Source organism: Notamacropus eugenii, chromosome 1 (genome assembly GCF_028372415.1).
Source record: "Notamacropus eugenii isolate mMacEug1 chromosome 1, mMacEug1.pri_v2, whole genome shotgun sequence".
Classification (NCBI taxonomy): Eukaryota; Metazoa; Chordata; class Mammalia; order Diprotodontia; family Macropodidae; genus Notamacropus; species Notamacropus eugenii.
The window spans coordinates 342,848,242-342,872,219 of NC_092872.1; the positions used below are offsets into that span (position 1 = coordinate 342,848,242).

The 23,978-nt window shown below is 37.8% G+C and overlaps 1 protein-coding gene across 3 annotated transcripts in view; it reads left to right on the forward strand.

Annotated features, from left to right (window-relative positions):
• FSTL4 (follistatin like 4) overlaps positions 1-23,978 on the forward strand; it is a 785,658-nt gene that overhangs the window by 698,596 nt on the left and 63,084 nt on the right. For all 3 annotated transcript variants that reach the window (XM_072629961.1, XM_072629963.1, XM_072629962.1), the window contains 3 exons: positions 17,201-17,362; positions 18,835-18,969; positions 21,850-21,876. In XM_072629961.1, the coding sequence (XP_072486062.1) occupies positions 17,201-17,362; positions 18,835-18,969; positions 21,850-21,876 (324 nt within the window). The remainder of the gene's footprint in view (positions 1-17,200; positions 17,363-18,834; positions 18,970-21,849; positions 21,877-23,978) is intronic.

Consider the following 23,978-nt stretch of genomic DNA (forward strand, 5'->3'; position numbering starts at 1 on the left):
TAATAAAATCTAGGACTTTCTGGGCAAGAGCTTTCTTTTCTGGATCTTCAGTAGATATAGCTACTAAGACGGGGGAGGGGTGGCTATCGCCCATGCAAAGACAGTTGATAGGTTGTATCCTCCAAAAATTTGCTCCGTGGGTCATCCCTGTGGGGGTAGTAATGATAGGGGGACTGATGGTAGGGGATGGGAGTGGAAAACAAGGAGGACACTGTTATTCCTAGGATGGTTGCATTCTGTGTCCTGGCTGTCTTCAGCAGTGTCCATTGGGAAGTGGTGGTGGTTTGCTTGCCAGGTCAGAATGGACAGAATTACTGAAGCACAGCTTGGTATAGTGTAAAGGTGACTTGCTTTGGGGTTAGAGGACCTGAATTTAGAATGCAGCGCTGATCAACAACTCTATTACTATTTACTGTTGTAGCTGCCTGGGGCACCAGGAGATTAAGAAACTTAATGGAGATTATGCAAAGAGTACATTCCTGCTCTTGTGCCAGATTTCTATATACAACACTATAGTCTGTATAACTTATTACCCTTTTAAGAATTACCAGAAGGTTGGAAGTCAGAGACTGTAACCTTTTCTGTGTCATGAACGCTTTTGGCAGCCTGATAAAACTTATGGACCTCTCTTCAGAACAATGTTTTAAAGTACATAAAATAAAATACATGAGAATATAAAGGAAACCAATTCAAGTGAAATATAGTTATCAAAAAATTAAAGCATTCAAGGACCCTGAGTTAAAAACTGCTGAGTACCTCTTTTTGACCCATGAGAATGAATTATGAAGGGACAGTTCTAATCTATCTCTCCCTAACAAGTTGTTATTCATTTTTCTCCTCAGTTACAGGGACAGCTAGGTAGCACCATGGATAGAGTGCCAGATTTGGAGTCAGGAAGACCTAAGTTCAGTCTGGTTTCAGATACTTACTAGATGTGAGACTCAGAGCAAGTCACTTAGCCTCTGTTTGCCTTAAAATAAGGAAATAGAAAATGAAGATAATAGCACCTACCTCCTAGAGTTGTTGTGAGGATCAAATGAGATGATTTTAAAGTGTTTAGCATAGCGCTTGCCACATAATAGCTCTATATACATTTTAGTTGTCACTACTTATTATTATAAGCCTACATCCTTACAGTCCTGTAACCCACCCTCGTATTCATTCTTCCTATACACTGTATGCAGAGAACACTGACCTGCTTCCTCACACATACAAGGTCCTGTCTCCCTTCCTCATAATATATGAGTTCTAGATTCTAGGTCCAGGGATCCCTAAAAATGACCCCACAATAGATAGTTCTTGATTTTGTCCTTATGTATGTGTCTTTTCTTCACATCAGAGAGGGCCAGGGAAGAACGTTAGTGGGCATGGAATTTAACATGAATATCTCTAACTAGGGTTACTCTAAACTGGCTTCTCAACTGAAGAAGACATAAAACCTTAATCCTTTTCTTATCTGTGAGCTACTATAAAAGCATTGTAGAAACCAGTGTAATGGGACATAAAAGCAGCTCAACTTTTTGTAGAAAAATTATTTCCCAACACTACTAATCCCAGACCTGAGGTTTGGAAAAATAGAATGTCTGACTGGTGAAAAGTAATCTGAGCCTTCAGAATTCAAGGTCCCATGGGAAATATTTGGAGTCTACACAAAGAAGCTGCCCCTAGGACTTGAGGTCTCCACCTGGCCAAAGGAGTACATCCTGGGCAGACATAATCTCTGAATTTTAGAGTTGGAAGAGAGCTCATTAGCCACCTGGTCCAACCTATATCCAGAAAACTATGCACACTATAATTTAAAAGACAAATTCCACTTCTCAAAAAACTCTACTGATGGGGCAACCACCACCTTCCAAGAGAACTACTCTACTTATAGACCACCATAATTGTTGGGAAGTTTTCTCCTGGTGACAAAAGTAAATTTGTTTCTTTGTGTCTTCTACACTTCCCTTTCTCTTCACCACTGCTCTACCCACTCTGACCTAGAGTATATGCTTAATCCCATTCCACATGAAGGCCCTTCAAATAATAGGAATTATGATTCATTGCATTGCTAAGAAGCAACTTTAGAAGTCATCTAGTCGAATTTCCTCATTTTATGGATGAGTGGTGAAGTTACATGCCCTACAGCATTCCAGCATTGTTATATGCCTTCTGTGTACTCTGTCATGCTAAATCCTGTAGGGTATGTAAGACATGCCTATATATAGCTTTTGAGAAGCTTGATGGGACAAGTCTACCTCACAGAAATATGATAGAATTGGACTCAAGGGTTAATTGTAAAATGTAGATATATGAGGAAGGAACATAAACCCTCAAAAGATTACAAGTCAAGAAATTTATTGCTTAAGGGCATACAAGCATATGGTTTCCTAGCTCTTCAGTCCCATATTCTTAAACATGGGCCAAGGTACAAGTGTACAGTTTAACAGGTACTCAGATTAAAAGCCCAAAACTGTAGGTCTCTGATTATACCAATCTAATGGTTGTTGCTGGGCAGATTAATGGAACTGAATAGAAGGGGAACCCTAAAGTCAGTCTGTGGACTGTGGACACCTCCCCCTCCCCCTCCCCCATTTATCAAAAAGTCATTGCAACTAGGAAAGTTTCCTTGCTTTTTGTACCTTTAGTAGCTGAATTTTGTTAACCTGATTATAATCAGGAACTGAGTAAACCAGTCATTGGGTACATAGGAACTTTCCCTTATATAGAGGAGTCAGTCGGTGGTAAAGCATGAAGTAGCTTTTTTCAGAGCTTAGGAATATGCCTAGGAATATGCCAATGCTAACAAGGTTCTCACTGTTTGGGAAATTCAGAGAAGGGAGAAATCAATATGATCTGAAGTAGAGTAACCCAGGAATGCTTTATAGAAGAAATAGACTTGGGTCATGCCTCTAAAGAAAAGGATCAGGTGGCAACATAGAAAAGAAATTTGAAGCTAACAAAGTATTTACCGAGTAAAATGTACTTGCAAGACAACCCTGCTAAATATTATGTAGATAAAAAGATGAGTAGGATTTGGTTCCCGCCCTATCGCGTAGGAGGGGAAAGAAGACAAGAACACAAGTTAATGTAATTTAGAGGAGACAATATGATAAAATGGAAAGTGCACTTAACTTGGAAGTCAAAAGATCTGAGTTCAAGTCCATATCAACTCTTCCAAAGCTGTGTGACATTTCAATGGGTCATTTTTCTCAATTGAAAAGCCATATGGAATAACAGAAAGAGCTTTAGACTTGTTGTCAAAAGACACCAAGTCTTAAGTCCCTATTCTAGCATGGATGTTGGACCATGGGTAAGTCACTTAACTTCTTTATAGAAGAGTAAAGTAAAGTCCTTAGAACTGGGAGACAGCATTGTGAATTTGGGAAGTTAAAGGTCTGGAGTTGAATTTTAATTTTTTTTTTTTTGTGCCTCTGTCTCCTCATCTGTAAAATGAAGGAATTGTATTTAATACCAGCTCCAATATCTGCATTCCTATGTGACTTTCCCAAAGCACAACTAACAAATTCTAAAACAAATTCAAACCCAGATTTTCCGACTCTCAGTATCCTCAGCTTTAAATGAAGGCATTGGATTCAATGGTCTCTAAGGTACCTCCCCAACACAACTTTGCCTCTGACCATAGGCAGAAAAAAAGTGACTCCATGTCTGCCACTGATTGACTCCCCAACGTAAGGGAAAGTTCCTGTGTACCCAGTGACTGGTCTGCTCATTTCCTGATTATAATCACTTTAGCAGGTTACATCTAATAAAGACACAAAAGGTGGGGAAACTTTTCTGCTTTTCACTTTGCAAATCCACACACACCCCTCTCCCAGGTTTTCATTAGTTCTATGATTGAGAACAGTGTGGGTGCGGCATGTCCTTTAAGTGACAAAGGAGTAACTAATAGCTGTTCTTTTTCTCTGTTCAACTACTATACATGAGCCACTTATTCCTTTCATTTTCCTTGATGTTAATAATGCCACTAAAAAACCTCTGTAATTAACATATTTCAGGCAAACATATTGGTTTTCTCTTAAACTTGCAAAACCTTCAGGTTAAAACAGGCAAATCTATATAAGGCACAAGTCTCTGTTCTTGGTGATGCATTACTCATCCCCCGATGTGAAGCTTGCAAGGTGAAAGGAAGCATAAATACGTCACCCAGTAAGAACTACAGTCGACAAAGCCAGGCCGGGGTAATAAACAGATCTGGTAGATTACTCTGTTGTTTAGGGAATGAATGGCTGCTCATCTGAACTGTGGGGAGGTCATGGGTCTTTTAAATTTAATAGATTAATCATATCGGTCTGACTTTTTAGTTCCTTCCTCTGCAAGGCTGGCAGAAGGTTTGCTCAGAGGGTCATGAATCATGCCACTGTCTTGGCCTCATACTGTGGGAACCTCCTCTATTGAACCAGCCATGCCAAGTCATTCCCATAATTGGAACAAGGTAATAACGATAGTACCTAGGAGATGGGCAATGGCAGTAATTCACCTTGGGCCCACTGAGTGAAATGATTCTGACATGGTCAATGCTGCTATAGCCTGGGGGTGGGTATCCCAAACTCAATGAGAAGAGAAAGTCAGTGAAGGAGAAATTCCCATCCCAATCAAACCAAACAGACATGGTCTGGTCACAGGACCACATTTCTCTCCTTTGTGCCTTTCTGCAACTGACCATTAAGTGGATCGGCTCATAATTATTGTTTCATGTTAACAACCACATAGGATTTGTCTGTCTCTCTCTTTTCATCTTTAATGTCCCCTGAGTACTCTTCCCCCTCCCCTCATTTTTCCTATTGGCACTACATACCTTCAGTCTTCTCCCTTTCCTCTGGCTTCCTTCATTCTCCTGTTTTAGCTGTCTGCTCCTTCCTCAAACTGTCCAGAACGACAGGCTGAGTTTGCTGCCCCACAATCATCATCCATATAAGTACCTTCTGATCTATAATGCTACTCACCTGCTCTGTACTTTAGAGTGCATTCCTTATCCCTTGGTGCACTAATTAGAAAAGGGATCACCATGGCATACTTGCACAGGCTTCCTACAGAGGGAAGAAGCCTCCTAGGCAATCATTGAAAAAAGGAACAAAACATCTCCAGGTTATTCGGACAAGTCTAAAGTTTGCAGACACTTCTAATTTTGGTTTGGACATTCCCTTCTCCCCCAGCATCAGGAGAGATCTAACTGCAGTTTCAGGGCTGCCCTTTAGAATACTAGATAAATGTGTCTTCAGTGCGTTTGATAAACCTGCAGCGTCACAGAGCCTGGAGAATCTAGCAGCCCCCGACTCTTGTCTCACATCACCAGCAGCCTATTTGAACTTAAAGCTGGGGATTAAAGGTAACAGCTGGAGAAATGGTGGACAAATTCAGCAGTGAGGGACAGTACACAAAAGGCACAGTGATGGTAAATAATATGACAAAAACTAAATGGTAAATGGTCCAGTTAGTTGGAATTAGAGTGAAGTAGTAAGGGTTGTATGTTGGAGCAGTTTGATGAAGGGCCTTGAAAACTTGGATATTGATTTTATATTTCACTTAAGAAGCAAAAGAACCAGCTGTGTCTTCTGAGCAAGGGAGCTTTGGAGAAAATTATTTGACTGAGTGTGTGAAGGATAGATTGTAGAAGGTTGAATCCAGAGACTGGGAAAGCAGTTCAGAGACTGTTATTGTTACCTAAACAAGAGATGATAAGAGTTTAAACCAGAATGTTAACTGTGGAAAGTACATGATTTTAAAAATAAGAACCCACATTTACAATCCATGGAGAGTTCTTTATAAATACCCTGGAGAACAATTTCATAAATCAAGAAAGAGACCCCGAAAAGTGAATTCACTTACTTACCCATAAGAGGCAGACCTTGAACCCAAGTCATCTGAGTTTGGGGTCTTTCCAATATAACTAATGTCAAATATAAAAAATTTAGGATTTTGGGATACCAGCCGAGGTGGCAGAGTAACAGTAAGCTCTACCCCATTGCTACTCCACAAAGATCTTAAAAATACAACAGACTGAGTCTTTTTTTTCAATGCTATCAGCAGTTTATTAATAGTTAAATTCCATAGTCTCTTCTCAATTCTCACCCTTCTTGACCTCTCTGCAGTCTTAGACATCACTGGGAAACTCTCTTCTCCCTTAGTTCACTTAGCATTCTCTCCTGGTCCTCCCCTTACATGTCTGATCATGCATATTCAGGCTCTTTAGCTCAGACTGAGTCTTAATCAAAAATTCTTGACAAAATGATAGCAAGTCATTTTTCCAGGCCAAGTCATCCTAGAAAAATAGAAAGTGAGGTCTGTGGACACTGGGAATGGGTTCTAGGCACAATGTCCTTCTAGAACATTCTCAGGTAGGGACTGAGCAAAGGCTAACCCTTGGCAATGCACCAAGGCAGGAAGGGCTCCTAGATTTGGCGCAGAGGGGCCTGACATTGTGGAGACAGCAGAAACGAGAGCCAAATGGCAGTTTTGCTACTCTCTATGGAGTGGTGTATCAAAGATACAGTGCAGACTAAGGAGAGAGACCTGTACCTAGAGGTAGCAAACTAGGGCAAAAAGTAGTATAGCCTAAGGCAGTGTACTGAGTGAGGAGTGAAGATAGAAATGAGCAACTGTTATGTGGATCTGACAACGTCCAAAATCAGCAAACTAGCCTGGAAAAATGAGAAAATAATTTTTAAAAAAATTCTACCGTAAGGAGCTATTATGGTGACAGGGTCAATCAAGACACAAACCCTCAAAAAGAGAGTGACTGCTGAACATGTACAAGCGAAGCATGAAATTAAAAACACAGCTTGGGTACAAGTTCAATCAGAGTAGATAAAACTAGAATGGTCTTAAAAAAGAGTAATCTCTGAAAAGTAATTTGTGGTTTTACCTCCAGAGGTACTAAACTGTGCATAACCTTTGACACAGTGATACCACTACTCGTCTTGTTTTCGAAGGAGATTAAAGATATAGGGAAAATGATCATATATGGAAATGTGTGTGTGCATGTATATATATATATGTATATATATGCATACATATACATGCACACACACACACACACACATATATATATATGTACATATATATATATATATATATATATATATATATATATATATATATATATATATATACACACACACACATATAAAACAGCCCTTTTTATTGTGGTGAAAATTTGGAAACTAAGCAGAAGCGCATTTAGCGTTTGAGGAATGCCTAACCAAATAACACCATATAAATAAAATGGAACATCATGGCACCATGACAGAAATGACTGAAATAATGGTTTCAGAGTAACGGGAGGATTTGTACGAACTGATAAAGAATGAAGTGAGCAGGAACAGGAGAATAATTTGTACATTAAGAACAATGTTGTAAAGACAAACAACTTTGGAAAACTTAAGAGCTCTGAACAGTACAATGACTTACCAAGATTCTGAAAGACTCGTAATGAACACTACGCACCTCCTGACAGAGAATTAATGTACACAAAAAGCAGAATGAGACGTACATCTTTACATGGCAAATATGGACATTTATTTGTTTTATTATGCTTATTTTTCACTATTACTTATTAAGTCCATACTGTATACAAGGCATGTATCTTTAAATAGATTTAAAGCATAATTAGGTTTCTACAATTATACTAACTTCTACTTGTTGCCTTTTCAGGGTACTAGAGACCTTGAGTCATGGAACTATTGGGTTACATATAATCAGATTTTCTTTGTAATTTAAGTCATCTTTAAGAATGCATTTATTGATATTTTTGGAGGCAGTTGATGATGCAGAATTGGTGATCAGGGTAGGACTGGGTAAATTAATCTGAGGGAAGGCTGCTAGGGACCAGCCTGGGTGTCTTCCATTTGTCCCACAGCAACCATTCACATCTGTACCAGCACAAGGCATCTTCTATCTCCTACTGCCATCCCAATGTCCCAAATAACATCAGGCTTTCCATCTCCTGTTGTGCCTGTCTTTTGAGGGCAGAGGTACCCTCTACTCAGTGATAAATATTTCCTTTCATTTCACCTGGTCATTCCCTTCACATCCCAATGACTCTGAATTCCTGTTGATCATCATTCCCACTACATTTCTCACTCTCAGCCCCCCCAACCCTCCCATCCTAAAGTCTCGTCCTAATTCCAACCAGGTCCTTCACTGTGCCCTCTGGAATGCCTGTTGCATAACCAACAAACTTCCCTCCATCTTAAATCTAATTTTCTATCACTCCTTCCATCTACTGGCTCTTGTTGAAACTTGGCTTCATCCTGATGACACATCCTGATGTGTCACATCCCTGGACACCCTTTCCAACTCTGGCTACACTTTCACTCATTCTCCTTGGCTAACTGGTCATGGTAGGGGAATTGGAATACTCCTTGCTCCCTATTGCCACCTCAAGTTTCTACCCTTTCCTCTATCACTCAATAGCCTGTCTTCTTCTAAGGGCCATGCTATTTAAGCAAAATTCTGGTAGCCTTTGCCTACACATTCCCAGGTTATTCCTCTTCCCTCCTCAATGAGTTTGATACCAGGCTTACAATTTTACCCTCACTCCCCTTTGAGACATCTCTCCATCACACCCCCTTCTCTCCTCTGACACTGCTACTACTTTGATGTACATCCTTATCACCTCACACCTGGATTATTGCAATAGCCTGTTGGGGGGTCTGCGTGCCTCAAGTCTCTCTCCCACTCCAGTCCATCCTCCATTCAGCCATTAAAGTGATTTTCCAAAAGTGCAGGCCCAATCACATCACACACACCACCACCACCACCACCCCTCCCCACACACCCAAACACACACACACGCTCAATAACTTGTGTGGCTTCCTATTGCCTCTAGGAAAAAAATACAAAATGCTCTGTTTGCCAAAGCCTTTTATAATCTAGCCCTCTCCTATCTTTCTAATCTTCTTATACCTTACTCCCCACTATGTACTCTTTGATCTAATAGCACTGGCCTCCAGGCTGTCTCAAGAACAGAATGCTCTGTTTCTCAGCACCTAGAATTTACTCTGCCTATTCCTCATTCCTTCCTCAAGTCAGACTACAGACCTACCAGTTTCTTTGAAGTTCCAATTAAAATCTCATCTTCTTACAGTAAACCTTCCCCAACTGCTCGTAATTGCAGTGCCTTCCCTCTGTTATTTCCTATTTAACCTATATATATATACATTATATATATGTACATATATATGTGTATAGTTTACTTTGTATATATCTGTTTACATGTTGTCTCCCCCTATATTATAAACTCCTTGAGGATAGAGACGATCTTTTGCTTCTTTTTGTATTTCTCCCCCGCCTTAACACAGTGTCTGGCTCATTGCGGGTACTTAATACGTATTGATAGATGATAATTGAATCTTCATAAAGATGATATTTGAATGCTTTACTGCATATGAGATCACTAAATAAAATATTGAGTAAGAAGAGAAAAGGTCCCAGGATAGACTCTTATCAATCACCTACCTTTATTAAGAATGACCTAGCTGAAAATTCAGTCATGTGAAAGGAGGATCAGGAGAACCCTATCAGAAAACTTAGGGAAGAGATTATCCAGGTGAAGAGGTGACCCTTAGCGTCAAAAGCTGCAGAGTATCCAGAAAAAAGAGATTAGATTAAGCAATCAAAAGCTCTTTGTTAACTTTGGGGAGAGAAAATTTATATTAATGAGAAGATGGGGCTCAGAACTGGACAAGATTTAGAAAAGAATGAATAGAGAAGTAGAGACATGTACTGTAGACAAACTTTACCAAGAAGTTTAATCTTGAAAGAGATGAGTGATGTAGGACAGTGGTTATCAGAGATGGCTGGTTGTGTCAGGGGAAACTGCTGGGAAAAATAAACAATTAATTAGGAAACATGGAAGATTAGCCAAGACTGGTAATAATGAGGGCAGGGGCAATCTGCTTGAGAATAGGCTTCAGGAAAAAAAAATACCTTGAGACTTCCTGTGGAAAAGAAGAAAATCCCAAATCTTTGTGATGATGATATTGACCTTATTAGCCTGGAAGCCAATGCGGAGCCAGAGTTTTTTCTGTTTTTATATTTTTATTAAGGTATTTGTTTTTACCTTACAAGAATTTACAGATTACTGCTCTTTTGTGAGACATCTCTTGTAACAAAGTGAAATTGTTCTTTTGAACTAATACCTAATCTAAATGTGCATGCAACATTTCATATTTATAATATCACCACAATCATCTATTTTTTTTAAAATAAACAAATCTATGCACAAGACTTCCAGGAGCCAAGATGGCAGAGTAAGCAGTAAATCACCATAACTGTCCCATATTCACTTCCAAACAACCATAAAATAGTATCCCAAAACAAATCCTGGAACAGCAGAACAAGCAAAAAGGTGAGGTGAAACAATCTTTTAGTCCAAGAAACTTGGCAGATAAGTAAGAAAATTCTGTCTCACTCAGGTAAAAGGGAAATGCAGTTCAAGACAGGAAGCATCTCAGCAAAACAGCAGCAAGTCCCACCTCAGCAAACCAGTAGGAGAGCCTGAGTCCCAGTGTTGTGGTACAGGCCAACACTTGGACCCACCTTTTACCCACCACAGTCCTCATCATAGCCAGAGGAATAGACAGAGCTATCAAAATGTCAATGTCAAATATAAAATACCTATGGGGAAAACCCCAAATCAAAACAGGAAGTGGTCTCAAGCCCAGAAAGAACTCATGGAAGAGCTCAAAAAAGAACTTAAAAATCATGTAAGAAAAGTAGAAGAAAATTAGGAAAAGAAATGACAGGGATGCAAGAAAATTATGGAAAAGGATCAACAGCTTGGAAGAAGAAAACAACTGCTTAAAAAGTAGAATTGGCCAAATGGACAAGGAAGTACAAAAGCTGATGGAAGAAAATAACTTAAAAGTTAGAATCGGGCATATGGAAGCTAATGACTCGATGAGACATCAAGAATCAATCAAACAAATTCAAAAGAATGAAAAAAATAGAAGAAAATGTAAAATACCTCATTGGAAAAAACAAGTGACCTGGAAAATAGATCCAGAAGATACATGGTCAGAAAAAATTGGACTATCTGAAAGCCATAATCAAAAGGAGGATCTAGACATTATCTTTCAAGAAATTATTATGCAAAACTGCCCTGATATCCTGGAACCAGAGGGCATAGTAGGTGTTGGAAAGAATCCACTGATCATCTCAGGAAAGAGATCCTGAAATTAAAACTCCAAGGAGCATTATAGTCAAATTATAGAACTATTAGGTCAAGAAAAAAATAAATGGAAAACAAAAAAAAAATCCTATGTCAAGACCTAAAAAGGGAAAAGAAAACTTATAAGAATAGATGGAACTGAACTGTTTACCTCCCTACATGGGAAGATGATAATTGCAATTCTTAAAAATTCTATCACTAATACAACGGCTAGAAGGAAGAGAGAGAGAGACAGAGAGACAGAGACAGAGAGAGACAGAGAGAGAGAGAGAGAGAGAGAGAGGATACGAGCATAAGGTGAATTTGGTGGAATGACATTTAAAAAAATTAAGGGATGAGAAAGAGGAATACACTTGTTTACAGAAGGAAGGAGAGGTAAAATGAGGTAAATTATTTCACATGAAGAGGTACCAAAAAAACCCAATCAGAGTAGAAGGAAAAATTGGAGGAAAATGATAAATGTTGGAGAGGATGTGAGAAAATTAGCACTGTTGGTGGAGTTGTGAACTGTGCCCCAAGGGCAATCAAACTGTGTACGCCCTTTGATCTAGCAATATACCACTGCTAGGTCTGTAACCCTAAAGAGATCATAAAAAAGGGAAAAGGACCTACATGTATAAAAATATTTATGGGAGCCCTTTTATTTTAATGGCAAAATATTAGAAACTGAGGAGATGCCCATTAATTGAGGGATGGCTGAACAAAGTGTGGTATATGAATGTAATGGAGTACTATTGTACAATAAGAAATGAACAGACAGATTTCAGAAAAACCTGCAAAGACTTGTAGGAAGTGATGCAAAGTGAAATGAGCAGAACCAAGAAAAATGTATATAATACCAGCAACATTGTGTCAGGTGTGAATGACTGAGCTTTTCTCAGTAAGACAATGATCCAAGACAAATACAAAGGACTCATGAAGGAAAATACTATCCACATCCAAATAAAGAATTGATGGGCTCTGAATAAAGATCAAAGTATACTTTTTAAAATTATTTTATTCTTTTTCACAGATTTTTCCTTTTGATCTATTTCTTCTTTCACAACTATGACATGTTTTACATGATAGTACATGTATAACCTATACCAGATTGCCTACCATTTTCAGAATGGGGGAGGGAGGAAAGTAGAGTTATAAATTTGGAACTCAAAATCTTCTAAAAATGAATGCTAAAAATTATCTTGACATGTAATTGGGGAAAATATTATTTAAAAATATAAAAATAAAAAACAAATCTATGCATGGTAATGCAGACTCAATCTGCATTGTTAATATTTTCTCCTTCATTTTCTTAAGCCTAGATAATCAACAAAACAATATACCAAAAAAAAATAAAATAAACAAATCTCTTTGCCCATTTTTCCAGCCCTAGTCCCTTTAAAAAAGGAAAACAAATTTCTTATAACGAATGTACACAGTCAAGCAAAGCATTTTCCCAGTGTCTGTACACCAAATATACATGTCTCATGCTGAGCCCTAAGTCCATCATCCCTTTTACAAACAGCATATTTCATCATCAGTACTTTGAAATCATGAATGGTCATGATTTCACCCTAGTGTCACCCTAGTTCTTAGAGCTTTCTAAGTTGTTCATTTTTACAATGCTAGGACATTCTATAAATTATTCTAGTTCTGCTCATTTCATTTTCTGTTAGTCCTTGAAATATTCGTTTGTCTAGTGTTGATGTTATAGTATAAATAGGTCTTCTGTTTCTGCTCACTTCATTCTGACTAAAGTCTTAGTCCCATACTACCCCTACTGGTGGAAAACAAATATTTTTCCCATGGGAGCAGGCCAGAGGTCAAAGTTTATGGATAATCTATAGGCTTGGCTCCAATCTCTAGCTTACCTGCCAGAGAGACCAAGATTTTCTTTCTATGTCTTGAATTATTTCCAAATGTCAATGAAGCCTCTAAGGAAAAGAAAAGAGAAAAAGATTGTGGATTGGTGTTGGGTTGCTCAGTGTTTACATTCATTCTTGCTCTCATTTAGTGCTCCATATCCGATTGTGTCAGATGGAGGACAACTCAACTAACTAAGCATTCATTAAATGCTTACCATGTGCCAGATACTCGGGATACAATAACCAAAATAAAAGATTCCCTGCGTAGGAGCTTATGGAGGGACACATGGTAGAAAGAGCAGTCTTTTCAAAAGCATGGAAGCAAGAGATATAATTTTTTCATAAGGCAATGAATGAATGCTTTAATGATTAAAAATAAATGGATTCAATTGAGGTGATAATACAACCATGACAATACCTCCGACCTCTTGTCTGCTTGCATGGAAAAGGTACCTGTTTTCCACCATTTTGAGTAGTATGAGGCTAGAACTTCAACCAGAGTAGAGTGAGGAGAAACAGAAGATCATCAATATTAGAAAAATGAACTTTTCAAGGGCTAATGAAGAATGAAATGAATAGAAATAGAACAATTTATATGATGTCACAGCACAATAAAAATGAACAACTTGGAAAGCTATAAGAACTAGAATCAGTACCATGACCAATCATGACTCCAAAGTACTAATGATGAAACATGCTGGCTGTAACAGGGGTGATGGACTTAGAGTTCAGAATGAGACATATATATTTTTGTGTACAGACATTGGTAGAATCTATTTTTCTTGACACATACATTACAAGAATTTGCTTCATTAAGAAGTTCCTGGGAGAAATTAAACACCCCCTCCAATTGCCTTCCCATACCAAGTAATTTATCTGTTTTTGACACATTCAGAGGAAATGCATTTCAGTTGCTCTTACTCTGTCTCCATAAGAGATGAGCAGTATTAAATATTTAGATTTATGTATTTTGTCTTTATGGATAAAGTAATGAAGTCAGGTAGGAATAGTTTAGCTACCAAAACTGCCAAATTTATTTCCTGCAATCCAGTTATCCTTCACTAATGGAAAGGTTGAAAAAGTGCTAGGTTTAGCATACCAGGGCCTGTGCTGAAATCCAAGCTCTATTGTTCTTCATAGATGTCATGATGGTTTACTTAGAGAACCCTAGAGAATCAACTAAAAAAATAAGCTGAAAAAAAGTTGCAGGACAAAAAATAATTTCACATACAACAGTTGAATACATTGCTGAATACATACATGTGTATTACTAACAAAACCAAGCTGGAGGAAGGACAAAAAAATCCATTTAAAATAACTTCAAAAATTATGAAACACTTGAGAGTGTTCTGCTACATGAATATAAGTAAAAGAGCACTTTATTGAAACACAGATCTAAATAACTGGAGAAATATTAATTAGTCATGGGTAGAATTAGCCAATATAATAAAAATGGCAATTTTGCCTACGTTAATGCCATAACTACCATGCTACTGAAGCTCTGCTTTATATAGCTGTAATAACAGATTTTATCTGAGAGTATAAAAGGTCAAAGATCTGAAGGGAAACAATGAAAAATATTGGAAGGAAACAAAAGGGCCTCGTAATTCCACATCTCAAATTACACTACAAAGAAGTAGTTCTCAAAACAATTCAGTTGATCAAACATATAGGACAGTTGATCAGTGGAACAGATTAGGAATATAATATTTAGAAGCAAATGAATCTATTAGCTTAGTATTCAATAAATCTAAAACTTCTAAATACAACGTAAGGATTCTTTATTCTACCAAAAAAAATACTAGTATAAAAAAATGGAGTCTGGCAACACTTAAGTTTGAATTGATCAAAAACTCACACCAAATATACCAAACACAACTCACACCAAAGTAGGCTCCAAATGGGTATGAAGCTTAAATATTAAAGGTCATATCATAAACAAATTAAAAGAAATCAACTCTGAAATCTGTGAGTAGAAGATGAATTTATGATTAAAGAGGAGACAGAAAAGGATTATAGAAAGGAAAATGGACAATTATAATTATATAAAATTAAAAAGGTTCATGCACCTCCCACCCAACCCCCCCAAAACAAAGCAATGATGGGATTAGAAGGAAAACAGTTGATTAACTAGGGGGGAAATCTTTTTTAACAAATTTCTCAGATGAATTTGCATTTCCAAGATATATAAGGAAGTGATTCAAATTTATAAGAAGAAAAACAATGCCCCCATTAATGAAGAGTCAAAGGATATGAACAGATAGTTCTCAAGGGGAGAAATCCAAGTTATCAATACTCATATGAATAAAATGCTCCAATTTCCTACTCAGTAGAAAAATGAAAATTAAAGCAACTCTGAAGTTCCATAACTATCAGATTGACAAAGTTGATTTAAAAAAAGAAAAGAAAATGACAAAAGTTGGAGGGACTTCAAGAAAACAAGCATATTAATTCATCATTAATATAATTGTGAATTAGTACAATAATTCTGGAAAGTAATTTGGAGCTGTACCCAAAAGTACTCTCCATCTTTAAAATAAAGGGATTGGAGTACGTGACTTCTGAGGTTCCTTCCAACTCTACATTTATAAGCCTATAAATTTAATCCTTCTTCCAGGTAATAAACATTCAAACACTTGAAAACTCAAGTTTCCCTTGTGTCTTCTCTTCAAGAGGCTAAAAACTCCCAGTTACTTTAACCAATCTTTATTTGTCTTCAGTTCAAGGCCTTTCTCCAACCTGGTTGCTCTCCTTTGTAAATTCTCCAGCTACTCATTATCCTTTAACTGTGGATCTCGGATCTCCATTTAATCATCTATGGGATCATATCTAAAAAAATGAAATTAAGAGGTGAGAGAGGAATATATTGGGAGGAGAAAGGGAGAAATGGAATGGGGCAAATTATCTCTCATAAAAGAGGCAAGAAAACGACTTTTCAATGGAGGGGAAAAGGGGGGAGGTGAGAGAAAAAACGTGAAGCTTACTCTCATCACATTTGATTCAAGGAAGGAATAAAATACACACTCATTTTGGTATGAAAACCTATCTTACAATACAGGAAAGTGAGGGAGAAGGGGATAAGCAGGGTGGGGGGGGATGATGAAAGGGAGGGCAATGGGATGAGAGAGCAATTAGAAGTCAACACTTTTGGGGAGGGACAAGATCAAAAGAGAGAATAGAAGAAACTGGGGACAGGATAGGATGGAGGGAAACATAGTTAGTCTTACACAACATGACTATTATGGAAGTCATTTGCAAAACTACACATATATGGCCTATATTAAATTGCTTGCCTTCCCAATAGGGATTGGTGGGGAGGGAGAAAGGAAGAGAAGTTGGAACTCAAAGTTTTAGGAACAACTGTTGAGTATTGTTCTTGCATATAACTGGGAAATAAGAAATACAGGTAATGGGGTATAGAAATTTATCTTGCCCTACTGGACAAAAGAGAAGATGGGGATAAGGTAAGGGAGAGATGTTAGAAGGGAGGGCAGATTGGTGATAGTGGTAATTGGAATGCTCAGCGTTTTGGCCTGGGGGGAGGGGAGAGATGGGGAGAAGATTTGGAACTCAAAATTTTGTGGAAATGAACGTTGAAAACTTAAATTATTTAATTAAAAATATATAATCATCTAGATGTGATCTTAGCAGAGTACGAAAGAACTATAATCTTATTCTTTGAAGGCATGGACCTCAATGTACCTCAGGATTGTATTATCATTTTTAGAAGACACACTTATTCCAGTTCAGGTTTGGGTTCTTCAAGTGTCAAGAGTGGAGAAAATGATGACCAGGCCACAGAGTTGTTACTTGTGCCATATGCTTCTATTCCAGGAATCTCCCAGTTGAATGTGTTCAGTGACCTTAATAATCTTTTTCTGAGGGATTCTGGGAGACATGACTTTAATGATTTAGTGACTGTGATTTTGGTTATGAAACAATGCCCCTCTTAGCATCTTTCCTTGAATGACGTAAGTCTGAACTTGAAGATTTTGTGCCATTTTCTGGCATCAAAGTAGTTTGTCTAGCTATCTTTTCAGTCTCATAATAAAATTCTGATATTGCCTTTCACATGTGTCCTACAAGACAGTGTTGGACAGTATATCAAAGTTAAAAAGCAACATGAAAGCATGTCTCTGACCAGTTGGCTCGTTAAAATCTCCATGCTTATATTCCACAGTGCCTCCTGTCATCCGTGTTTACCCAGAATCTCAGGCCCAGGAACCTGGAGTCTCAGCTAGTCTGAGATGCCATGCAGAAGGCATTCCCACCCCAAGAATTACCTGGCTAAAAAATGGCATGGATGTTGGACCTAAACTATCTAAGCAACTCTCTCTCCTAGGTAAGAACCAGCCAAAAACGTGTATGTCCTTCATGGTTGGGTACAAGCTGCACTATCCTCTAGATAGGAAAAAATTATTTTTTTAAAGCTCATAAATTAGGAATGAATAAATGTCAGGACTTCCAATTTTTTTTATGAAGTCTAGGCTAGATAATAATTGCAACTGTACTGTTGGGAAATTTTCTTGATCCTTCCCAGATAAATTGGGGAAAGTGTCTCTGTCATGGGGTGAGGGGGTAAGATAGTAGAAAAGCTTCTACTTCATTAGCAAATACTTCTCAACCAAGCTGTTAAACAAGCACTCCAATGGATTCCCCTATCATTATGCCTGTGTTCCCTTTACATAAATTTCAAGTTTCCTTTTGCAAATATGAGAAAAAACAATACTTTTCAACAATATGTAAAAAAGAATAAATTTAAGAAAAACTTTTATCTTTTTTTTAAAAAAAAATTATCTTAAACAATACGATTTTCTCTTACTTAAGAAAATTACAAGATGTCAGATGGCTGCATCTCATGCTTCTGGTGAGGTTAAGGTTGACTCCCCAGAAGAGTTAAGTAAACAAATCCCTCAAACTCTCTATACAGAGATAGAACATTAGAGATATTGAATATTTCTTTCACCATCATTCAACATCGATGTACTGATTGGTTTTGCGAACAACTTTTTTTTTCTCCTTTTAAAATATTTATTGCAAGGGATAGTGGCTGGGTACAGAAGTATGCAAATAAGATTTAAAAGAATATCTTCTAACAATGCACAGTAACAACTAACGTCACTAAAAAGAGGGAGACATCTTCTAATGCAACCCTGCATTTGAATAAGAATGTATAAACATGATCTTGTTGCATTCTTTACCATGTTCCTCTGGCTAACATCTGAAAACTACCCTCTGTAAATGTCTGTTGGCAAGTTGGTGCATCCTTGTAGTTCCCAGCCACAATGATTTTGAATAATTAATCACCAACTTGAGAGGCCAGTTTTGAATTCTTGAATGTGATAGAATAAGACCATGTAGTACAGTGGAAGGACCAGACCAGAGGACCTGGTTTAAAATTTCAAATCTGATGCTTACTACCTCTGGGATCTTCAGCAAGTTACTTTTAAGCTCCATGAGCTCAGTTGCATCATTTTTAAATGACTCTGGAGTCAAGAAGACTCATTTTCTTGAGTTCATATCTGGCCTCAGATACTTATTAGACAAGTCACTCAACTCTGTTTTCCTCAGTTTCTTCTCTGTAAAATGAACTAGAGAAGGAAATGCTGAATCTCTCCAGTATCTTTGCCAAGAAAACCACAAATGGGGTCACAGAGTCAGACATGACTGGAGAGTTAGTGAGGTAGCAAGAAACAATCATCACTGGTCTCATAGCCCTAGCTAAATGCAAGGAGCTTTTTAGAAAAGCAGGCTTAAGTAGGGTAAAGCCAGGGCTAAAGTCTTGGATTAGTTTAAATCTTTTTTTTTTCATAGCCAACGGAAGTGAACTTCACATCAACAGTGTGCGTTATGAAGATACAGGAGCCTACACATGTATTGCTAAGAATGACGTAGGTGTTGATGAAGATATCTCCTCTCTCTTTATTGAAGATTCAGCCAGAAAGACCCGTAAGTGTGGGGAGCAGAGGGGTTCATATTTAAATTTCTTTAGAAATTATATATGTTCACAAGATGTAGGTTCTTGCTTGCTTTTAATCTGGAGTGTTTGTCTTGGTCGGGACAATAGAGGCCTTTAAAATTGTGGGAAAACAGATATTTAGGGGACTAACCATGCTTGTCTCAGCATAAAGGGTAAATAGGGCTCACTTAGACTTGATAACCATCTTATAAAAAACAAAAAAAATTAAAGTGAGAAGAGTGAGTGATCTTCAGTATAAAAATGCTGCGTACCGTTTAATACAGGGGAAGCAACTTGTCTTTCCATGGAAGATCATTAAAAATGAGGAAAGAAAATCCAACAGATTACATCTGCAGCATTTAATTCCTCTGAGCTATTGTCTACACTAGCAAGTGCTCCTCATGGCCATTTCTGGGCTGGTCACATTTGGAGTGATTTTAGCTTTATTCTGTTGCATACCAGGGAATCTTTAATTTTATATGTGTCAGGAACTTACGGACTCCTCAGAATAATATTTTAAATGCATAAAATAAAATACATAAGATTACAATTGAAACCAATTATATAGAAATGCAATTATCTAAATATAAAAAATAATTAAAATTAAAATACAACAAGTTCTCTGATCCAAGGTTAAGAATTCATGAATAAATAGATTGAGCAATGTCAGGTTGCAGATCGAAGGTTGTCATGGAATAAAATTAATTAAATGAGCACCTTGTTATCCATAAGGTACTGTATAAATGTCAGCCAGTGGTTATTATTAGCATTAGTTTCCACTGATTTTGCTGCCTCACATGGTTTTGGCCTTGGGACCCCCATCCAAGATCAGACCTAGCATTGCCGTTCTTCACCCTTGTGAAGGTGAATCTGATGTCTGTCCAATGAACATTTACTGTCAGTCCTTCTGGCCTCCCATTTCCGTGCCTTTTCCCCACTGGCTTGCACTTCCTCTCCCTAACTCCTCATATCGTCATCTTCTCTTTGGTAAAAATTGATCTAAAAATCAGTTACACTGAAGGGTTATTGACTCAGAATAATATAGACCTTGAACCCACTTTGTCGTCCTCCCCCTACAGTCAGTATTTGCATTTTAATGGGGAGAGTGTTTACTAATGGTGGAATTTCAAGTATCAGCAATCCGTGGGGAAGGATTGGGGAAGCCAAGGGGCCAGGGTTGGACTCGGTGACCTCTAAGATCCTTTTTAGCTCTCATTCTCTATTCTTATGTTTGAAGTAGGAAGGGGAAGTAGAGAACTCCTATAGCATCCCTGAATTTATTCCAAGCTGTCCATTCTACATGTGCCTCAGGCCAAACTCAAGAGTATTTTGGTCCCTAAAGCTCAATCAGGATTCCATATTGATGTAACTCCATCTATCTGGACTCTCCTAGCTTTAGATTATCAATAGTAATTGTTGCTGTTTTCTACCCAGCCTGATGTCTTTCTTTTTCTTGGTCTCATTAAAGGGACCTTGCCCTGGCTACTTCTTAAACAGGCTTATTCAATGAATGGGCATTGCCTCACCCTAAGTGAGTACCTGAATAGACCTTGGCCCATTTAGGCCAAGGTCTCCCAGTGCATCCTGGGTCATCTCCAGTCATCCTGATGAATATCTGATCACTGGATTATGATGGCTCTGGAGGAGAAGTGAGGCTGGTGACCTTACACAGCCCTTCCTCATTCTAAACAAAGTCAAGTGGAAGTCATGTCATTATTTCTCTGATGGTGTGGTCTTCTTTGGCAATGAATGATGAACACAAACTCCATCTTTGTGTATGCAAGGCACTATGTAGTACTGAGATGAATAATACTGAATAATTATTCACTACAAAGTTGAATAAGACAGTTTCCATGTTCTCAAGCAGGTCATCATCTAGTATAGCTATGCAGGTATACATACAATCCAAATACAACTTAAAATGCAGTCATTGGTAAATCAAGAGGGGCCCAAACACAGAGAGCTCTAAGGAGGGAAGACTTTTCACCAGAATGAATGACGAGAGTTCCAAAATCTGATTCCTGCATAAACAAGCATTGCAGTTTGACTCATATATAGACAAGCATCTTACTTCCACCCCTGGGATCAATTCCTGCCTCCAACCCTTTCTAGCTGTGCGACCCTGGATGAGTTGCTTAACCTTCCTTCAATTCAATTTCCTCATCTATAAAATGGGGACAAAAATAGCACTTAATTCCCAGAGCTGTTGTATCAAATGAGATATTTGTAAAGGGCTTTGCAAGCATTAACATTCCTTATAAATGCCAACAGATATTATTATTAATTATTATTACTAAATGAGGTTACCATAAACTTGTGTCTTCAGCCAGGAGCTATTCTGCTTGAGCTTTTATGAAGATGGCTTCCTTCATCATCAGCCATTCTCCCTTTAACTTTGCAAATGTCACAGAGCAAGCACACATCCCTAAAGAATACCGGATCCTAAATAAAAGTACAGTGTTATGTTCTTAGGAGATCAGTAAAATCATGGAGCAGCCTGAGACATCAGTCTCTGACATTAACCAGATGTTCTTCACTCTTTGTTAAATTTTTTTTAAATAAAAGAAACTGCTGCATTACTGGGAGTACTGTTATCTTAAAATCAAAATGGCATGTTCTCAAGATCCAATTCTATACCCAGAAGGTAATTTTGGTGCTTATGGGGGTATGAGTTCCTTCCTGTAATTACCCTTGCACCATATGCAGAAAGATCTCATGCTGTAGCTTTTGAGAGAAGTCATTACTTGATACTAAAATAGTCATTTTAATGAAGTTGTTCTAATGAAAGTTTTGATGTGGCTTTCTTTTACGTCTTTTGTTTTTCCTGCTCTCGATGACTTCCTGGCTCTCCCAATGCTGATGTGCTGCAGTTGCAAACATACTTTGGCGAGAAGAAGGTACTGAATTCCCACCTTTCCTTCTGACTTTGTTCCCATGTGCTCATTGAACCTAACTATTTCATAACAGGCCATCTTTCACTGAGACACTCCCACCTCTGCCAGCCTCCGTGCACCCAACATCTCTCTGCCTGTGAACGGAAGAACTAGCTGCCTCAAAGATGATAATTTGGGAAGAAGAGCTATTGATTCTGGGGCTGAGGGAACCATTAAAACTTAGAACATTGTGTATGTTAGGAGATTTGCATTAAAATGCATTAGCTTGAATACCATTGAGTCCCATTTCTCTGAAAGTAGATAGTCCCCAGAGAATGCCTAGCATTCAGTTCCCCTTCTCCCTAGCACCTACCATATTTTAAATGTGATGGCACTTTTTTAATTAATTTTAGTATTTTTTTAATCCTCTCCATTTCGAGATATATCCCTCCTCCTGCTCCCCCCTGAGCCATTTCTTACAACCAAATAAAAGAGAAGAAGAAATCAATTCAACAAAGCTTAACAATATGTCAACCAAATGGTCACAATATGCTGTGTTCCACACCCATAGTCCCCCACACACATAGGTCTTTCCAAAGAAGGGAGGACATGCTTTTCTTATCTGTCCTTGGGAGATAAACTTGATCACCATAACTACACAGAATTCAGTCTGAGCTTTTTTGTTCTCTCCATGTATATTATTATAGTTATTACATATATTATTTTCCAAATTCTGTTTATTTCTCTGTATCCATTCCTGTGTCCTCCCAAGTTTCCAGAGAAAAATCTCATATTCATCATTTTTATGGCACAGTAATACTCTATTACATTCATTTACCATGACTACAATTTATTTAGACATTCCCCATTCGACCGACATCTACTTTATTTCCTGTTCTTTTCTATGTGATCGCATTTTTTAAAAAGCATTGAAAACACTTTAATACATTTAACTAGCAACAGATAGTCATTCTCCATCATTAACTGTGCTTTGGCTTATTTCTCTTTTAGACTCTACTTCTGAAGGGCTTACCAAAAGAGTCATTTTATTTCATTTCATTTGACAGATATTTCTTACATATCTACCATGTTAAGAGAAAAGATATCAGTTAAAACTATTTTACTTTCTTTTATATTCAAGGCCCTATGCTGGGCACTAGAGATACAAAGATGGAAATGACATGCACTCAACCCTCAAGGAACTTAGAAACTAACAGGGTTTGGGGGTAAGGGGAGATAGTATACCTATACATGCACGTGCATGCACACAGGCACACACACACACATACACATGCAGATTATAATCAAGTATGATGAGAATAAAGTAGAAACCTGAACCATTTTTTTTCTACTCTTTCCTGAAAACAAAATTAGGGAAGTACTACATGGTTCAGTGCTTTGCTTCTCTTCACGCAGAAGATTAAGTAAAAGACTAACTAAGGAAACATTTTCTAAAATAATCCCATAAATGTTAACCACTGCAGGGAGCTGACAGACACAAAATAGCCTCATAATAAAGGTCAGAGAAATTCTGAAGCAAAATAGAGGAAATGAAGCCTATTTTCATACCACAAATTGTACTATATAATTAGTTTTTCTGATACATACATAATTTCATATCTGATATTTTAAAGGGCAAGGTTTTTTTCTTTTTCCACCAAATTCATCTTACAATATCCTATAGAATGTCAAGTTTCCATGAAATACTGTACCAGAGCATTATCCTATCATAGGAACAGGAGGAAGAGTTCTGATTCTAAGATCAGGTGACTTGAGTTCAAATCTTGGTTTCACCAAGATGGCTTTTGCCACCACTTTGTTGGTGGACCCCAGGCTTTTCATGAAAAATGAAGAGTTTAATTTAAATGGTTTCTGGAATCCATTCCTGTTCTAAGTCTATGATTCAATGATTTGAAGGGTCAGTATTTTGCCAACGTAAAGCACTCTGGCCATTTTAGAGGGGAAAAGAAGACTTTCTAAGAAAAGGCAGCAACCAAATACCTCCAGTGATAAGCAAAGCATTTTAAACAAAAGCAAACCTTCAGGCTATTTCATGAATCATATTTCCTGGAGTGGTTTATTTACTGAACCCTCAAGCACAAGCAGAAATTTCCCTCAAAATTTCA